The sequence below is a fragment of the Aquarana catesbeiana genome, linkage group LG08 (assembly GCF_042186555.1).
Source record: "Aquarana catesbeiana isolate 2022-GZ linkage group LG08, ASM4218655v1, whole genome shotgun sequence".
In the NCBI taxonomy this organism is placed as follows: domain Eukaryota; kingdom Metazoa; phylum Chordata; class Amphibia; order Anura; family Ranidae; genus Aquarana; species Aquarana catesbeiana.
In genome coordinates, this window is record NC_133331.1 from 91,817,962 (window position 1) to 91,836,325 (window position 18,364).

Sequence of the window (18,364 nt, forward strand, 5' to 3'; positions counted from 1 at the left end):
TAACATTATGATTTAATAATCCATGTTCAAAGTTTTTAGTTTGCAATCAAGAAAATGGTGGAATCAACTTGCGCTAATGAGCAATACGTAATAGGAAAATATATATGTACAAAAAGTGCAGCTGCAAATAAAACTCCAAATATCTATGAAGTAGTAAACATATAAATAAACTTAATTGCGCTAGCAGTGAAAAAATTGGAAAGTGCTTAGGAGACACAATGTGTATGTGAATCCCACCCAAAATAACAATAAGTGTATAGAATCCTTATTCAGAAATACAAAAAATATGTGTTAAAAAGTCAGTAATCATAGACCGAAAACACTTATAATCAGTCCATAATAAAATGAATTGTATTGGATAAAAAGAAAAAAGTCCGCTTAATATGTTTCATCACCAAGCATTAAGGACTGATGAGCCGAAGTACTTCTTATCAGATGTACATTGATTGCAGAAAGAAGAGTAATAGGTGTGCGCTTACCCCAAATGTTGGACCTCCACTGTGGCAAGGTCTTACATGGATTGTGTGTATGCTGCCATGGATAGGCACCATGAAAGAAATTAGAGAGGCTCTTCCATTCCTGAGTCCCCCCTCTGATGTTGGAGCAGTTGGGCTATCCAGACCACACGGAAGTCGGCGGTATACGCTGCCAAGACCTGGAGATCAACATCTTGTCCCCGCAGAGGGTGAAATCTGCAAGCCCATAAGACCTTGCCACAGTGGAGGTCCAACATTTGGGGTAAGCGCACACCTATTACTCTTCTTTCTGCAATCAATGTACATCTGATAAGAAGTACTTCGGCTCATCAGTCCTTAATGCTTGGTGATGAAACATATTAAGCGGACTTTTTTCTTTTTTCTTTTTATCCAATACAATTCATTTTATTATGGACTGATTATAAGTGTTTTCGGTCTATGATTACTGACTTTTTAACACATATTTTTTGTATTTCTGAATAAGGATTCTATACACTTATTGTTATTTTGGGTGGGATTCACATACACATTGTGTCTCCTAAGCACTTTCCAATTTTTTCACTGCTAGCGCAATTAAGTTTATTTATTTAGTTTACAATCACTTACTCCTGATATCCATTGTATCTACTTTTTTTTTTTTTTAAGGAACTGGCTGAACTATTGGACGAGGAGAAGCTTAGTGGAGTCCCTGTGCTGATCTTTGCTAACAAACAGGATTTACTGACAGCTGCACCCGCCTCAGAAATTGCTGAAGGTCTAAACCTGCACACAATTCGGGACAGAGTCTGGCAGATTCAGTCGTGTTCAGCACTCACAGGAGAAGGAGTACAAGTACGTGTGATAGCTTTGATGAATTGGTATCTAGTGAGTGCAGGTCTAATGATGTCCCCCCTCATCTGAAATGGAAGTGTGTGTTTGTAAACTATACAAATCCCAGGAGTCTGGTAACCACTGTGGCTAAATGAAAATTCTAGCTAGTGTCTAACTTTGAGTCTTGTTGGCAGTGGAGATACATATTCCGCTGGGAAGTGTGACGGTTTTTGTCAGGCATTCCTGGACAAAGGTAACAAATGCCTCCAAACTGGAAACGTCTGATTAGCATACATTAGATAAATATGTATTTGTCCATGTTGCATAAAACTGCACTGGACAAATTTACATGCTTGCCTAGCAAAATATTTGAGATTTGTCTTAACTGGTCATGATTTGTAAATTGGCTTTAAAACTTAACTACAGGTAAAAAAAACAAAAACAAAAAACAAAACACTTGGTTTAATCAGCAGTCATGGAAGCTAACAGGAGGAGATAACAGAGCAAGCAGAGGGATGATCTCATCAATGTGCTGCTGCTCCTCTATTGTCCAACTACAAATTAGGGGAAGGTCCTGAACCAGGTTGTATTGCTTACCTTGTATCTTATTCTGGTCGACACTCTGGAAATGCAGTGTGCCAGAGGTGTAAATGTCACAAGACTGGATGAATTACAAAGCATTTGCCGGTTAAAATATAAAGGTACATCTTAAGTGACCTAGATTGATCCCCATATTCCTTCCTCTCAGTTTGACAGCTGTGGTCTCTGGTGGGTGTTTACATCTAGTGCCGCAATTCTCATTCTCCTGACAGCGCTTGCTCATTACAGCCCCATAGACTTCTACACAAATATCTCCCTTTCTCACCAGTTTTGGGACACAAGCCTATAGAAGTATATGGGGCTGTAGTGCACAGGTGCAATCAGAAGAATGAGACATTTGGCGCTGGATGCAAACAGATTCCGGCAGCCACAACCCTGTGATTGGATTGTTATAAATATGCGTCTTTGGAAGAGGGGAAGGTGGGTTAGGTTGGGACAAAGGGAAAAAGGTATAAATGCATTTTGGCTTTAACACTCTCCTGATATTTGTATTTCAGACTTTGTATTTAAATGTCTGTTTGACTCATATTGTTCCTATACTGTAATTACTTCCTCTGATTTCACTGCACACGGTGTGCTTCTTACAGTGTGCATTAGAAGCAAGTCTACAGCATCACTTGTGGGCTTTACCTGGGGAAATGTGCATGCAAATACAGTCTGCTAGGAACTCGCATTCCTCCAGACTGGGCACCCACCCTTGAAGGCATTTTTATATTTATAACTCCTTCCAAGAGCAAGTTCACTGCTTGTATCAGGACTGAGGACTCTTAGGATGAGTACTTAGGCAGGGTGTTGTGAAGTTTTCAGAAATCTTAAAGCAAAGAGTGATATTAAAGTGAAACTCCAGGCTCTAACTATCTACACTTAAATCTGCTCCAGCCTCCTCTTCTTGGAACACCTATACCAACTACCATCCGAAACACTTTAAGATTATATAGTTATAGCCTAGAATTTCACTTTCTAAGGTCATATTTTTTTCTAAATGACTGGGTCTGGGAGATGGAGTCCAGAGAAGACCACCATGGAAGAAAGAAGCAGGAGCAGCAAAGTCCGATTCTTGAAGCCAGGTTTCAGTAACAGCAAGTAGATTAAAGGACTTGGTGATAATAAGGTCATGGACAGAGATGAGTTTGTTATAGACATAGTGGGCATTCCAAAGGCCACATGAGAAGGAGGGGCTGGTTTTGGGAAGAAAAGAAACAAATAAAATTGTGTGGTTTGCAGCTGCTGCCAGAGGGCATGGGGTGATGGGTATGTTGGCCACAGTCAAATGATTGAGGCCCAGGGTTTGGGTATATATCTCCAGAGGTTAGGAGAAATGTGAGGGAGGTAATATGGGAATGTGATTTATATGAAGGGACATGCTCCAGGGTCCTGGGGGTTTTGTTAGTATGTGGGTTCAGAGTTAGCAGAAGTTGATGTTTGAAGTAAATGCCTAGGTGCTAGTGTTTACGAAGGTTCTGGCCCCTCCTCTCGCCAGATTCAGGGCCCAAGGTATAACGATTATCGTTTACCTAGATGATCTGTTCTTGATAGACCAGTCAGTAGCCCGCTTAGACCAAAGTATGGTCACCACATTCAACTACCTGGAATACCTAGGTTGGATTCTCAACCTAGAAGAAATCTTCCTTTAAAACCATGAAGAACACTAAAATATTTGGGTCTGATCATAGATACACCCAGAAAAGGGTATTCTTGCCCCAGGCAAAGATCAGCGCCATTAAGGAACTGATTCAGGTGGTCGAAGCAAGATGAATTCTTCTATTCAGCTTTGCATGAGGTTGTTGGGAAAGATGGTGGCTTCATTCGAGGCTGTTCCTTATGCTCAGTTTCATTCGAGACTGCTGCAAAACCGTATCCTATTGGCTTGGGACAAAAGGGTTCAAGCTCTAGATTTCCCAATGTGTCTGACTCCAAAGGTACCCCAGAGCCTCAGTTTATCGTTAATAACCGAGAATCTGCAAAGGGGAAAATCCTTCCTTCAGTTACCTAGGAAGTGGTAACAACATATGCCAACCTTTTTTTGGGTTGGAGAGCAGTCCTGGAGGCAACTGTCCAAGAGAAATGGCCTTGCCCATTAACATTCTAGAAATTCGGGCAGAGCACTTGGTCCTGAGGGCCTGAACGTTCAGTTTACGGAATTGTCCTGCCAGGATTCAATCCGATAGTGCCACAGCAATGGCCTATATCAATCACCAAGGGAGCACAAGAAGTTGTGCGGCCCAGAGAGAGGTGAATCATATTCTATCTTGGGTAGAAAACCATGTACTTTGCCTATTGGCAGTCTTCATTCTAGGAATAGAAAATTGGCAGGCGGACTATTCAGTCACCAGCAGTTGTTCCCGGGAGAATGGTTCCTTCACCCTGATATCTTCCTGTCAGTATGTCAAAGATGGGGGATCCCAGACATAGATCTGTTTGCATGCAGGTTCAACAAAGAAATCGACAACTTTGTGTCAAGAACAAAGGATCCGCTAGCATGCCTTGCTATTCCCGTGGAATCAGATCTCACCGATTTAGGCATTCCCTCCTATTCTGCCTGCGTCCACGACTTCTTCGCAGGATCATGTAGGAAGGGAAGTCGGTGATTCTTGTGGCCCAGGAGATCTTGGTATGCAGAGATCGTTAAGCTGGCGGTAGGGGACCCATGGACCCTACCGCCACGGCCAGACCTTCTCTCGCAAGGTCTGGTATTCCATCCTACTTTACAAACGCTAAATTTAACGGTTTGGCTATTGAGACGTACATTCTGAAGAAGCGTGGGCTGTCGGGTTCAGTGGTGTCTACTCTGGTTAATGCAAGGAACCCGGCCTTCAGAGTCAAATATTATAGAGTCTGGAAGGCATATGTCTCCTGGTGTGAATCCAGGGGTTGGCACCCCAGAAAGTATGTCATAGGTAAAATCCATGACCTTCTACAGATGGGATTAGAAATAAAGCTGGCCTTGAGTACTATCAAGGGCCTGGTTTTGGCCTTATCGGTATTATTTCAGCGACCACTTGCTTCACACTCTTTGGTTCGTAGCTTTATTCAGGGGGTAACGCGGCTTAATCCTCCGGTTAGGTCACCCCTGAACCCTTGGGACTTGAATTTAGTCCTGTCGGCATTACAGAAACAGACTTTTGAGCCGATACAACATATTCCCTTGGTCCTTTTAACAAGAAAACTAGTTTTTCTGGTAGCCATATCTTCTACAAGAAGGGTATCAGAGTTGGCTGCTCTTTCTTGTAAAGAGCAATATTTAATTATTCACAAGGATAAGGTTGTATTGTGTCCTCATCCTAATGTTCTACCGAAGGTAGTGTCAGGTTTTCATTTGAACTAGGACATTGTTCTACCTTCATTTTTCCCAGAACCCCGTTCTGCAGAAGAAAAGTCACTACATTCTCTTGATGTGGTGAGAGCCGTCCAAATCTATTTGAAGGCGACTGCTCAGATTCGAAAAACTGATGTTTTGTTTGTGTTGCCTGAAGGTCCTAAAAGAGGACAGGCAGCATCAAAATCTACTATTTCTAAATGGATTAGACAAGTGATTGTTCAAGCTTATGGTTTAAAGAGGAAAGTTCCACCTTTTCATATTAAAGCACACTCCACCAGGGCTGTTAGTACTTCCTGGGCAGTGCATCACCAAGCCTCCATGGCTCAAATCTGCAAGGCCGCAACTTGGTCTTCAGTCCATACATTTACCAGAGTCTATCAAGTAGATGTAAAAGGTCATGAGGATATCGCCTTTGGGCGCAGTGTGCTGCAGGCAGCAGTATAAGTCCTTTGGTCTCATGGTGCCCTACTTTTGTTGTGTCTCCCTCCCTTCAGTTGGCATTGCTATGGGACATCCCACATAGTAACTACTATGGCATGGCTCTGTGTCCTGGGATGTACGATAAGAAACTAAGATTTTTATAACAGCTTACCTGTAAAATCCTTTTTTTTGAAGTACATAATGGGACACAGAGGTCCCTCCCTTCTTTCTGGTATACACGTGTATTGCTTTGCTACAAAAACTGAGGTACTCCCAGTAGTGGGAGGGGTTATATAGGGAGTGGACTTCCTGTCTTAGGGTGTGCCAGTGTCCATCACCTGAAGGTGGCCTATAACCCACATATTAACTACTATGGCTCTGTGTCCAGTGATGTACTTCAAAGAAAAGGATTTTACAGGTAAGCTGTTATAAAAATCCTATTGTTCCACAGAGTTAATGTAAACAAATAGCCAATGAAAATCAGTGCAAATAAAAATCTTTAGTTAATCTATTTAAAGGGAGCAACATCAATCAACGAAAAAAAAAAAAAAAACTAACTCTATATTAAGTACCAAATTAATTAAACTATTACAAACCTATTAATTCTATATTACTACATTCATCTTTAACCTCATCTGGCTGCTTAAAAACCATTCAAATATTTAAAAGAGGTTGGTCAGCTCAAACCCTCAGGCTGGGTTGACACTAGTGTGAATTGGATGCGGGTTCTCCGCATCCAATTCGCAATAGCAGGAGATTGTGACCAGCTCTATATGGAGCCGGTTCACATATCTCTGCTGCAGCTCCAGGGCGAATTTGCACTGTGTACTGTACGTCTTTTGGTCCATTTTCAGGTTTGAATTCAGCTAAAAATTCAGGCTTAAATCGGATCTGAAACGATGAAGGGAGACGCAGTGGACTCCTGCTGTGAGTCGCATGCGGCTTAGATGTGAACCCAGCCTTAGGCAAAATACAGCACAGACTGTGACCGAGAAATGCATGCTCAGCCAAATATAAACTTTAGCTCTATAGAGAGGGTAGGGGACTGGAAGAGAGAGAGGTAACATGAAACCTCTGGGATTTAAACCATCTATCTGTAGGAGGACACTAGTGATCAGAGAACTCTTCTTAACCTGCTCCATCAATCCACGACAATCGACTCGTGTTGTCTGAAAGTGCCAAATAAATAATATGGCTGGTTTATTGGGAGACATTCATGTTTATAGAACAGTAGACCTGATCCCACCTTTTAAAGCCCAATTGAAGTTTTAGAAATAGACATGTAGACACATCTCCAAAATACTCCCCTTTCTAACCAATGACACAACAAAGCTTTTAATTAACTCCCTTATTATCTCTCGCCTCGACTACTGCAACTCCTTTCTCACTGGCTTACTTCTACATAGTCTATCCCCTCTTCAATCCATCATGAATGCTGCTGCCAGACTCATCCACCTTACCAACCACTCAGTATCTTCTACACCTCTCTGTCAATCCCTCTACTGGCTTCCGCTCACCCAATTAAATAAATTCAAATTACTGACAACTATTTACAAAGCCATCCACAACTTAGCCCCCAGCTACATCGCTAGCCTAGTTTCAAAATACCAACCTAATCCTTCTCTTCCTTCCTCTCAAGGCTTCCTGCTCTCTAGCTCCCTCGTCACCTCCTCCCATGCTCGCCTCCAGGACTTTTCCAAAGCCTCTCCAGTCCTATGGAACTCGTTACCCCAATCTGTCCAATCTCATATCTCTTATGCTATTAGCTTTTAGACGATCCCTGAAAACCCTCCTCTTCAGAGAAGCCTATCCTACCCACACCTAAGAACTGTATGTCTATTTTCTCCATCAGCTCATCCCCCACAGTTATTAACTTTTTGTTTCACTTGACCCTCCCTTCTAGATTGTAAGGTCTAACGAGCAGGGCCCTCTGATTCCTCCTGCATTGAAACTGTACTGTCTGCCCTCATGTTATAATGCGCATGAGGGCAGATGGTTTCAATCCCAGAGCTTTCAGAGCTTACCTCTCTCTCTTCCAGCCCCCCACCCTCTCTATAGAGTTAAAGTTTATATTTGGCTGAGCATGCATTTCATGTTGTAAAGCACTGCGCAAATGGTAGGCGCTATTTAAATCCTGTATAATAATAATAGACAATGTACAAACGATCTCCATTTTCCTAGTCTCAAACCAGCCATACATGGATCAAAGTTTGGCCAGTTCAGCAGGGACCAGCTGAGATTAGATCCATGTAAGGGCAGGCTGATTGTACCTACCCAATCCCCCCCCCCCCCCCCCCACAGCGCTGGGGGAGGGTTTACCCCATCAACATTGACTGTGTTGATGGGAGAATTGAGCGTGGTGGAAGGAAAGAAAAATAGAGTCATCTATGGGCTACCTTAACCCTACTCTCCTGTTCCTGAACTTATTTAGGGTCTCTAAATATGACACCAGAGTCAGACCTACTACACTTGGTAATCAGCACTCAGTAATGGAACTGATCAGCAACCCTCCTCCTGTTGGCGTGGGGCTGTTACTCAGCAATGCCAGCAAAGAGCTGGTATTAAATACACTGGCATAAATCTGCCTGTACACACCAGGGGATGTTTTGTATGCAATAAACTTGCAAGGTGGGCTTATCTTGCTGGAGAGCTTGGGGAAAAGAACAGAGAATCGGCTAATTGGGGAGAATAGCAGTGGCCCTGGCCAAGCATGGACCTACCGACATGAACTCGTCACCCAATCCAGGAATCCGTTTCTTCTCCTGTCTCAGTAGCTGTAAATGCTGGGGGGGGGGGGGGGGGGGTTTAGATGGAAATTTGGGGCTGTAGACAACAAGGCAGTTTGTTTCCTATACAAGATATTTAAGTGTTCTCCTTGATTGATTGTCAAGGGGATTACGTGATCTGGAATGGCACCATTTGAATCTTATACCAGACTGATCTAGGTGGAGGGAGCTTGATTTTAAAGACCGCCTACTAATTGTCACCCACGTTGCACCTGCTATGTTACTGGCAGGTGATTAAAGTGGATTGTAAATGTATTTATTTATTTTTTTAAACAAACATGTCATAGTTGTTTTGCACAGAACAACCCTGATTCTCCCCCGCCGGCGTTTCTGGGTCCTCCCCCTTCTGAGTGCAAGCTCAATCCTGAGCTGGGCTCTGTGTGTGTCCATTGATGCACAATGTGTCTAAGCCCTGCCCTGCCCCCTGCTCCCTCTTCACTGGCTGTGATTGTCAGCAGCAGGAGCCAATGGCTCCCACTGCTGCCTCTGTCCAGAGAGGAGGGAGACATAGCCGCTGCTCTCGGGCACAGTGCTAGATCAGGGTCAAGTATATGGGGGGAGCTGAACACCGAAGAAAACCTGTTTTTAGTACGACTTTAATTAACTGTCTGCAGACAAAGGTGTTCAATAATAATTATGACCTCTTTTGTACTGCAATACTTGGACAGGCCCTTGCAGTATCCAATAATCCAGCTAATAAGAAATATTCAGATTTTGCTTGTTGTAGTTAACACTAGACAGGTGAAGACCTATGAAACCAATCACAAATTCAGTATTACACATTAGCATAATGGATCATGCAGTGCCTTTTACAGACAAAAAAAAAAGACAGGTAAGGATACTATTTACAAAATGTAATATTGTGCTGTCCTGCCTTCGCGGATCACAGTTGTGTGCCTAAACCTAAAATAATATGTATCTGATGTCAAGAATACTGTGCTGATCTATTTCAGTGTTAGGAGTGAAAATGCAGCTTGAGCTTATTATGTGGTTAACCATTTATTTTGGTACCTATACAGATCGGCACAGTACATTTGGCATCTGATATGTCAAACTGTGTCTATCTATTTAAAAAAAAAAAAAAAATTAATAGTTTACCCTTTAAATCAAATTTTATTTAGGAATTTTTTTTTCATTTACATAAGAACACAGAAACAAAACGCAGCTCAACGCTGGAAAATACAAAAGAAGGAGCGACCATAACAATAAAGGAGGAAAGTAGAATTAAGAGTATGAAGTACCTTAGACCTAAGCTCTGGTGCATTTTTGGAATCGGACATAACAAGATGGAAAATGCATGTCTAACACACACATAATATGGTACATCGAGACATAGGAAAGGGTAGGCTACATATTGTATCCATTCGGACCATAAAGTTGTTGTATTATCCATTCAGAGAGGGTAGATGGGCAAGGCAAGGTCCATTTAAGTATGATCAGCTTATAAGCAACAAGTAAAGCTCCAGAAACAATAATCACTAAATTGGGTCCATTGGGGATGAATCAACATAGCCTAGCAGGCATGCGAGGGGTTCTCCTGGCAACAACCCCAGCCCAATGCTTCCTTAACTTGGGGCATTGCCACAAAAGATTGATAAGGGAGCCGGAGAGCTGTACACACCTCTAGCAACAGGGCTTGTCCCTTACACCAAAAGTATGTAAAAATGTAGGGGTTCTGTACACCCTATGCAAGATAAATATCTGTGTCAATCTATGAGAGAAAGAAAGACATGTTGAAGGGACTGCAAGACATCTCCCAGATATCACCTGAAATGGGACCTACATCCCTCTCCCACATACTTTACAGACTAGAGGGAATTTCATAAGAAAAAACAGTCCAAAAGCATAAGGTATGTATTTGAAATCGGCCCTTTAGTGCAGGATGTTCATACAATGTTATTGATTATGGGCATAGGGGAAAAGGAGACCAAAGTCAAATTCAACTGAGTCTATATAGCATGTGTCAACTGAAGAAATTGATAGAACCAGTTAGGGTGAAGGGCAAATTCTGCAGTTGTGCATAGGACTTTAAAGAACCGTTTCAGACAGACGTGCCAGGGTGCAAACTCCGACCCTCTCCCAACTCTGGAAACCTCAAGTCTAGAAATATCCAGAAACAGATTATTGCCCCAAATATGAGTTATTAATCAAATAGTCAGAGTTAACCTTATTAAAGGATAAGATTCCTAGAAGTTTTTGACAGTGTCTTACACTTTGCCCATTAGTAAAATGGTGAGCCCCCCACTACTCTATGAACAAGCATTTCAAGAGCACAGAGTTTGTGTCAGCAATGAAGATAAAAGATGAATGGTCAAAAGGAGGAGCTAGAGAATGTCTCAGTCCCAACCAGATAAATGTTGTAACTGTGCTGCAATAAAATAGATCCAGCCAACCTTCCTGCACTTTTAGAATATTGATGCCATTCTTATTTGGTCCTGGGGAACTTTTTTCTTTATATCAAATCTCGAAATCCAGCTTTGACTTTTATGAAGATGGTTTCCCTTGTACCTTATCGCAGGATGTATTGCTTGGTGATCTTGAAATGGGTCTAAGGCTGGGCTCACACATATGCGAATTGGATGCGCGTTTCCCCACATCCAATTTGCATGACAGGCAAGTGTGACCGGCTCCATTGACTGGGCTCACACATGGGGCGGCCACAGTCCGGATTGAAAAAGGGGTCCGGTTCAGGTGCGAATTCAGGCTAAAATTCGGACCTGAATCGCACCTGAACCCGTGTACAGGAACACACCAGACACTGAGCACGAACCTGCGGCCGCAAATGTGTGTATCCGGCCTGAGGGTAAATTTGGTAGTATATAGAATAGCACACAGACTGCAGAGGACCAGTATGTTTATCGACACTTGACCATCTTACCAAATTTAGCTTATGATAGCGTTGCACCAATACCTGTTATCGGTGCCGATACTAAGCATTTACACAAATACTTGTACTCATGCAACTGCTCTGATACTAAAACCGATACCTTCAGCCCCAAGTCATTTATATTCGAACTGGATGTATTTTTAACCGCATCCAATTTGCATGACGTGTGAACCAAATCGGCTTTCTATGGAGCCGGTTCACATATGTGCGGGCCGTCCACAGTGTGGTTTAAAAAGAGTCTGGTATGGTTTTCAGTGCGATTTCCAGTATCATACACTTTTTAAAATTCGTACCTGAACTGCTGAATGAAAATCGCACTGAAACCAGCCCTGCACATATGTGAACCCAGTCTGAAACATGACGACCGGACACTAAAAATAGGTATCAGCAATTGGTATCGGCGAGTACTTGAGAAAAAGTATCGGTACTCGGCCTTAAAAAACTGGTATCGGCGCATCCCTAGCTTATAAACATGTTGAACATCCCATTCCAAAACCAAGGGCATTAATAATGAAGTTCCTTCCAGTCCTTGCCGATATGACTGCCTCTACACGATCCTGAATTATGTCTATGGAAATTCGTGCACATTCAGCCAAAAAAAAAACCTTTGTGGAGTTAGGTACTGAAGTTGGACTGGAAGAACTGGCTCACAGCCTGTGTTCTGGCTAATCACAAAGGTGTTCGGTAGAGTTGAGGTCCAGAATCTATGCAGGCTACTTGAGTTCCTCCTCACCAAATCTGTCAGATCATGTCTATACCAAGCTGGCTTTGTGCACAAGGGCACAGTTACATTGGAACATAAAATGGTCTTCCTCTTGCTTTTGCTGAAAGGTTAGAAGCACACTGTTATCTTCAAAATACATTTGTATGTTATAGCAATTAACATTATCCTTCACTAGAGACACCTGAACACATATATATTTTAAAGTGGTGTACGCATAATTTTGACCACAGTGTAGGTGTGATAGTCAGGTGACCACATATGTTCAGCCATAAATTATATTGTTTACCCCACTCGTGAGCATTTTCCATCCAGGAAACGACCTGCTCAATGTCCAACCAACCCACCAGATGGTCTCTAGCAAACCCAAGTGCAGTGGCTAGATCGTCCTAGGAGCAGCTGCCCCTGGCTGTCACTTCACGATACATCTCCCTACTTACTGCTTAACTGTAGCATCTAAGCATTCTGTGACACCATTGCTCCTCTTTTGACAATGATGCGGCCAACGTACCCACTGAGCAGATATGTCTTCTGCTGCCCGAGACTTTACAGTGTGACGTTCCTCTTTGCTTAATAACCCAGGCCCTTGATGGAACTCTCCAGTACTACTATTCTCATTTGGGTCCTGTGCAGTTGCATGGATAGGTACCTCTCACACAGCCATCGACATCTGAATGGAATCTTAGTCTGTGGGCAGGCTGATGTAAACAGACATGCATCCGATTACCTCTGAGTCAGTCTAGGTTAGAATTAAATGGAAAAGGTTTGTGTCCTTTTCCATTAATTTCAGATTCAAAGGTAGATGGATTGGAGATAAAAATATGTAAATGGACGCAAGTCAGTTTACATCCATTTGCCCACAGACCTCACACAGGTCCATTAAGCTCTGTTCTTCCTCTATCGCAAGATGGAGGAAAAAACTGAATGGACATGGGTAACATCCATTCCATTCTTCCCCGAGTTGGCAGGAGATCTATTTACAGATTTCCTGCTGATCAGAAGGGATGGCTGCTAGTGGAAAAGGGGACTTAAGCCTCGCACACACTAATAGTTTTTTGGTTTTTTTTCAACCCAACTGAAAAGAAAAAAAAAAAAACTGACAGCTCAGGTTGAAGCCTCTGTACTAACAATCCGTCGTTAGTACAGCGATCTCCCCTGTTGTGCTATTGTGTCCTTAAAAGGGACACCCCCCCCCCCGCCCGAACACTTCGGTCACAATGGCTGAGAGCGCTGAACAAGAGCCGGTCATCAGAGCTTTTTCGGTCATGCTCCATCGACAGAAGCCAGCCAAATGGCCGTACACATGGACCGAATGTCAGCTGGTTTCTATTAAACCGGCCGATGACGCCCAACATTCGGCCTGTGTGTACTAGGCTTTAATGTGTCTGTTCAGAGTACATGCTGATAGAGAAGGAGTCAAGTGGGATAGTTTTAATCAAAATTTCAATGAGATCAAATTACAAATTGTGATCACCCTAAATCATACAGTTTTCAGTTAAAACAAATGCGTTTGCATTTAGAACAGACCTATGTATCTGGAATCTGAGCTATTGTTTTTTTGGCATATCACCCGTTTGCATTTCCCTTCCTGCAACCACATACTGTATTTGGTTGGGTCTATTGGTCCAAACAAATGTTTTATTTATTGCAGATTAAAAGAAACTGTTTCTATTGATGGCTAACCATAAATGCTTATTGTGTCAATCTAAGCTTGACTTTACACCGGAAAACTTGATGGCCATATCATGACTATGATATTGGCCATCTCCTCTTTAGCCTCATTGTGCTCTCTTCTCTTCAGCTTCCCCCTTCTCTGTAGCCTTCCCAGCATCTGGCATTCTAGTATCCCCTCTGGGCTCTGGTGATCTGTGTGTCACTGTCTTACTGCAGTTTCCTGTTTTTCTGACTCTTCTCAGCCTCAAGGATGTAATTTTTTTTTCCCAGTGTCCCTCTGAAGATATCCTGCCTCCTCCCTCTTTTTATATGCTTATATTTCTAATACAGTCTTGGTGAATATATGTACTTGTCTGTATATATTGTCCTCATCCCCTTCACCCTCTCTCATCCAGCAGATCCAGTTTTCACATTTGTGATCCCCGTCCCTTCATTCTGTTCTTTGAACTGCCTCTGACTTTAGCTGGCTCCACAGCTGTCTCTGCGTGTCTCTCCCCCTCCCTTTCTCCCCCCAGCCTCCCCCCATCTCCCCCTTCCCGTTTTCACACACAGTCTGTCTTTGAGCTCCAAATAGGTTTACCATATTGATAAAGGGTTGTGATGAAAAATATATACAGCTCGGCATTTTAATCACTGCTCTCTGGCACTATGCATTTTTCATAAGCGTCCTCTGTTTAAAGTAGCAATATTATAATAGAGACTGTGCTGCGCTCTCTATTCCAGCTATGACTACAGACCTCTTATTGGCCCCAGTGGGCAGCTGGAAGATGCAGCAGTGCTGATTGTTGCTGTAATAAGGATATCTGGGGAATCAGCCCTGAGGCCCATCACTTGCAGCCATCTGACCATCCTTAGCAGATATTTGCTTATTGCAAACTGTTTTACTTTAAAAAGGTACTTGCTAACACGTTGCGGCCATGCATTAACCAATTGTAGCTAGTAATTATTTGTAGGGGGTCTTGGAGCTATCAAGACAATAGCAGCAAGGCTTGTTATGTCTTTTCTTGGAATAGATGAAGCTTTTTTTAATCTGCTGAAGGCAAAGAGAATTTATAGGTGTTTTAAACAAAGTTTTATCAAGGTCAGAACTAGAAAAGTGTGTGTGTGTGTGTTTATATATGTATGTATATATGTGTGTGTGTGTGTAAAATATATATATATATATATATATATATATATATATATATATATATATATATATATATATATATATATATATATATATATATAATATTTTTTATTCATTTTTTTTTTTTTTTTTTTTTTTTTTTATGACACGATTTATAATTTGATTTTCTTGCAGGTGGAGGTTCAGGCTTCTCTTGAGGTTTTCCAGACTGTTCCTTTTTGTTTCTTTAATTTAAAGCCGACCATAGATGGTTTGAATCTCCACTGGTTCAGCAGTGACCGGCCGAGATTCCAACTATCTATGGGCAGACTGATTGTACCCAAGTGGACCCAACGATCGACTTTGATACAACCAACAGGTCGGATTTTTATATGTGATTATTGCCAGGAGCTATAGCCGCTAGCAATACGCAGCGTGTTCTCCCAGCAGGGACAGCTTCCCATGCCCTCTTCCACCGGGAGAACACATTGGCTGCGCGGGAGCCAGTGTTGATGGGGGAATCAAGAGCTTCTTTCCTGCAAACCATGGTTGTAGGAAAGAAACTTGCATCATCTATGGCCTGACTAAGACTAATTATAGGTTTCATTAGTGCTGGAATTTGCACACAAAGGTGCATTAGTGCTGAGCTGTCTCTTTGGTTAACCCTTGGCACTCTAGAAATCATTTGTTCTGTATCTGTTTTTTTGCAAGAAGGATTATCTATAGTAAAAAAATCTAAACAAAGCCATATTACAGCAGTTTACACAGAAAGAACTGCAAATCAACCCCAAACCATTGTGATTTTCTTTTAAACACTTAATCTAAGAGGACATCGAAGTGTAAATGTAAGCAAAAATGATCCTGTGTGGCCATGCTTCCTCTATAGAATGTCTAAAACAAGAAACAAAATTAGGGTCATGATGCAGTAGGGCTTCCCTCATTCTGCTGCATGATGTTGGGAAAGGGTAAAATAATTTAGAATGTCTGTCTGGTTCTGGACTGTGCAGGGGGCCTCTACCCAATTTGTAAGGAATTGTGAAACCATATTTGCTGATTTCAAGACAATAGGCTTGATTTAATAAAGTAGTAGAGGCTAGTCTCTATGCAAAGTAAATGCTGCTAATTAAGGTGAACCTGTGTGTTCTTGAAAAACCCATTAATGTGCAAGGTAAATAAAAAAATAAAATAAAAAGAATGCTAGTGTGATTGGCTTGCTGAAGTGAACATGGCTTTATCTTATTCACTGTGTCACCGCTAGCCTATAGACTGAGCACAAAATTCATGTAAACCCAATCCCTAAAATCTCATAAGTTTTAACACTTTAATAATGTTAAAATGTAAATTCAAAAGTTTTTTAAAATTTTTAAATGGGCAGCTTTCATTAAAATGATCTCTAGTGATCCTGCCATTAAGGTTCTTGTTCAGGTACTTCCTCTTGTAGGGTGACAAGAGGCCCATTTGTGCTTTCACCTTGTCACCCCATATCATGGGTTATCGATGGAAACTACAAGTGATCATTTCATTACATGTTAATTCACCTTGAGAAATGTAATGCAGCTGTCCCTGTAGTGAATGTATGTAGTCAGAAAGTGAGGAGGAGATACTTAGATGACCCAAAGGATGAAAAAAGGTAGAAACTAGTATTACTTAAAAAAAATAAATAAATAAAATAAAAGGGAACTTGTTTACAATATGCAGTGTTTTACTTTACATTTTTAATTAACGCAGTATAGGTTGTTTGTTCTTCAATGGATTGTTGCAGTAGTATTTTTCACAGATGTCGATTTGCTATCTGTTTATTTCCATTGGAAGAAGAATCTACACATCGCTGTAGGAACCAGGATCACACAGGCATATTGAAAAATGTCTGCATTTCTTGAAAGATTGTCTGCTGTTGCTAAAATTTAATATCGCTTGAGTCGAGTAAACAAAATCAGTGTCAGTGGCAATAGGCCGATCTCTCATGATGCATCCTTACTTCTAAGAGACCTGTCTGCTGTGGCCAGCCATAGAGGAATACATCTCATACTGTCACAGCAGTCATTGCAGAACTGCACAACTTTACATTATCTGTGTGTGTCTACAGTAATGTAATAAAGGATCAGTTTCAATAGTGGGCACAAAAAACTCTTCCATCATCCTCAGGCTTGCATTGTGAGCAAAAAACACAAAAGCTTTCATAACCAGGCCAAATTGTTTTGAAGCCATCTTCTAAATTTTACAAAGAATCTACACTGTAAATGAATGTGACCCCATCCATTTATTTTTACTTTTATATGCTTTCTTGTTGGACATCCAAGGCCATAAAATAAGCCATAGCCACCATGCCACTTAGAAGATACATCTTTTGTGTTTAGATTTTTTTTTCAACTCTAACATTATTGTCACATACCAATGGTAGAAAACATCTTCACATCGTACATTTGCTTAATAACCATAATGAAAAATTCTTTCTCTAAAAGGTAATTTACAATCTTTGCAATTTTTTTTCTTAATAGCATACAATAGAGATTAGCTTGCTGTAAATACTTCTTTAAAATGTGTTTTTTCTTTTATAAACACTGTTATTGTGTATAGTATGTAATTACATACAGTATGGGGGCAGCCATTTTTGTCATATGCAGACTCTGATTCCTGATTTGTGGTGCTACACCAAGGCTGTAGTTTACTGCATCTTCTAACAATGCATTCTATGTGGCTGACTGTTAAGGGTGGCACAGAACCAAAACCCCCTCTAGTAGCTAATTTTCAACAGATCTCAACTCCCTTCTTTTACTTTCTATAATATTGCTTTATGTAAAAACAGGGTTCCTCAGAAAGTTGGACTTTAGAGGACCATGAACACTCGAAGTAGAAAATGTATGAAATAAAATACAAATTTATTACAATCAGTGAATAGCATGATACAAAAGATTTGGTAAAACCGGAACACATGATGTGAGAAAAGCAGTCAAAAGACAGACAGCTGGAAGAAGCCCAAATCCACTTTCAGGGAGACAGGGGAAATCCAACGCGTTTCAATAGATGAGGTGAGGGTCTTCGGGGAAAAATGGGCTAAGAACTTCCAGATGAATACAAACAATCTACAATATTGATATAAATATAGACATAATTACACATGAAATTCAAAATATTACATGTTTAATAAGCTAACCATCTTTACAGTTACAAAGAAAAAGTACAAAACGTAGATGTGAGTATCAATACTGACCGCGTGTTTCCAACAAAGGAGATCATAGCTCAGTAATTAAAAGGAAACTACAATGCCAAAGCAGCGTCATAAAGCCAAAGCAAGATGGAAATGGACCATGTCCACATGAACCCCCGTGTCCAAAACGTGCCTCCCCCAAGGGGGGCTGGAGCAATCTCGGGTGGCCACTCTATACTGAGACAGGGTTCAGCCGCAGATGATAGCATGAAAACATCCCATGTTTTGAAGGTAGATACACCCAATGACCAGGAACTGGCTAGACAATTGGCAGCCAAACCTAAAAGGACAATGAATCAAAAGTAGTATGCATTTATATTCCATCGGGAGAATTATCCCAGCATTTGTATTGCAC

General features: G+C 41.4%; 1 protein-coding gene across 1 annotated transcript in view; it reads left to right on the plus strand.

Moving 5' to 3' along the window:
• The window catches only part of ARL3 (ARF like GTPase 3), an 87,206-nt gene that overhangs the window by 45,229 nt on the left and 23,613 nt on the right, over positions 1-18,364 (plus strand). Inside the window, exon 5 of the mRNA XM_073596144.1 lies at positions 1,122-1,307. Coding sequence (XP_073452245.1) covers positions 1,122-1,307 — 186 coding nt within the window. The remainder of the gene's footprint in view (positions 1-1,121; positions 1,308-18,364) is intronic.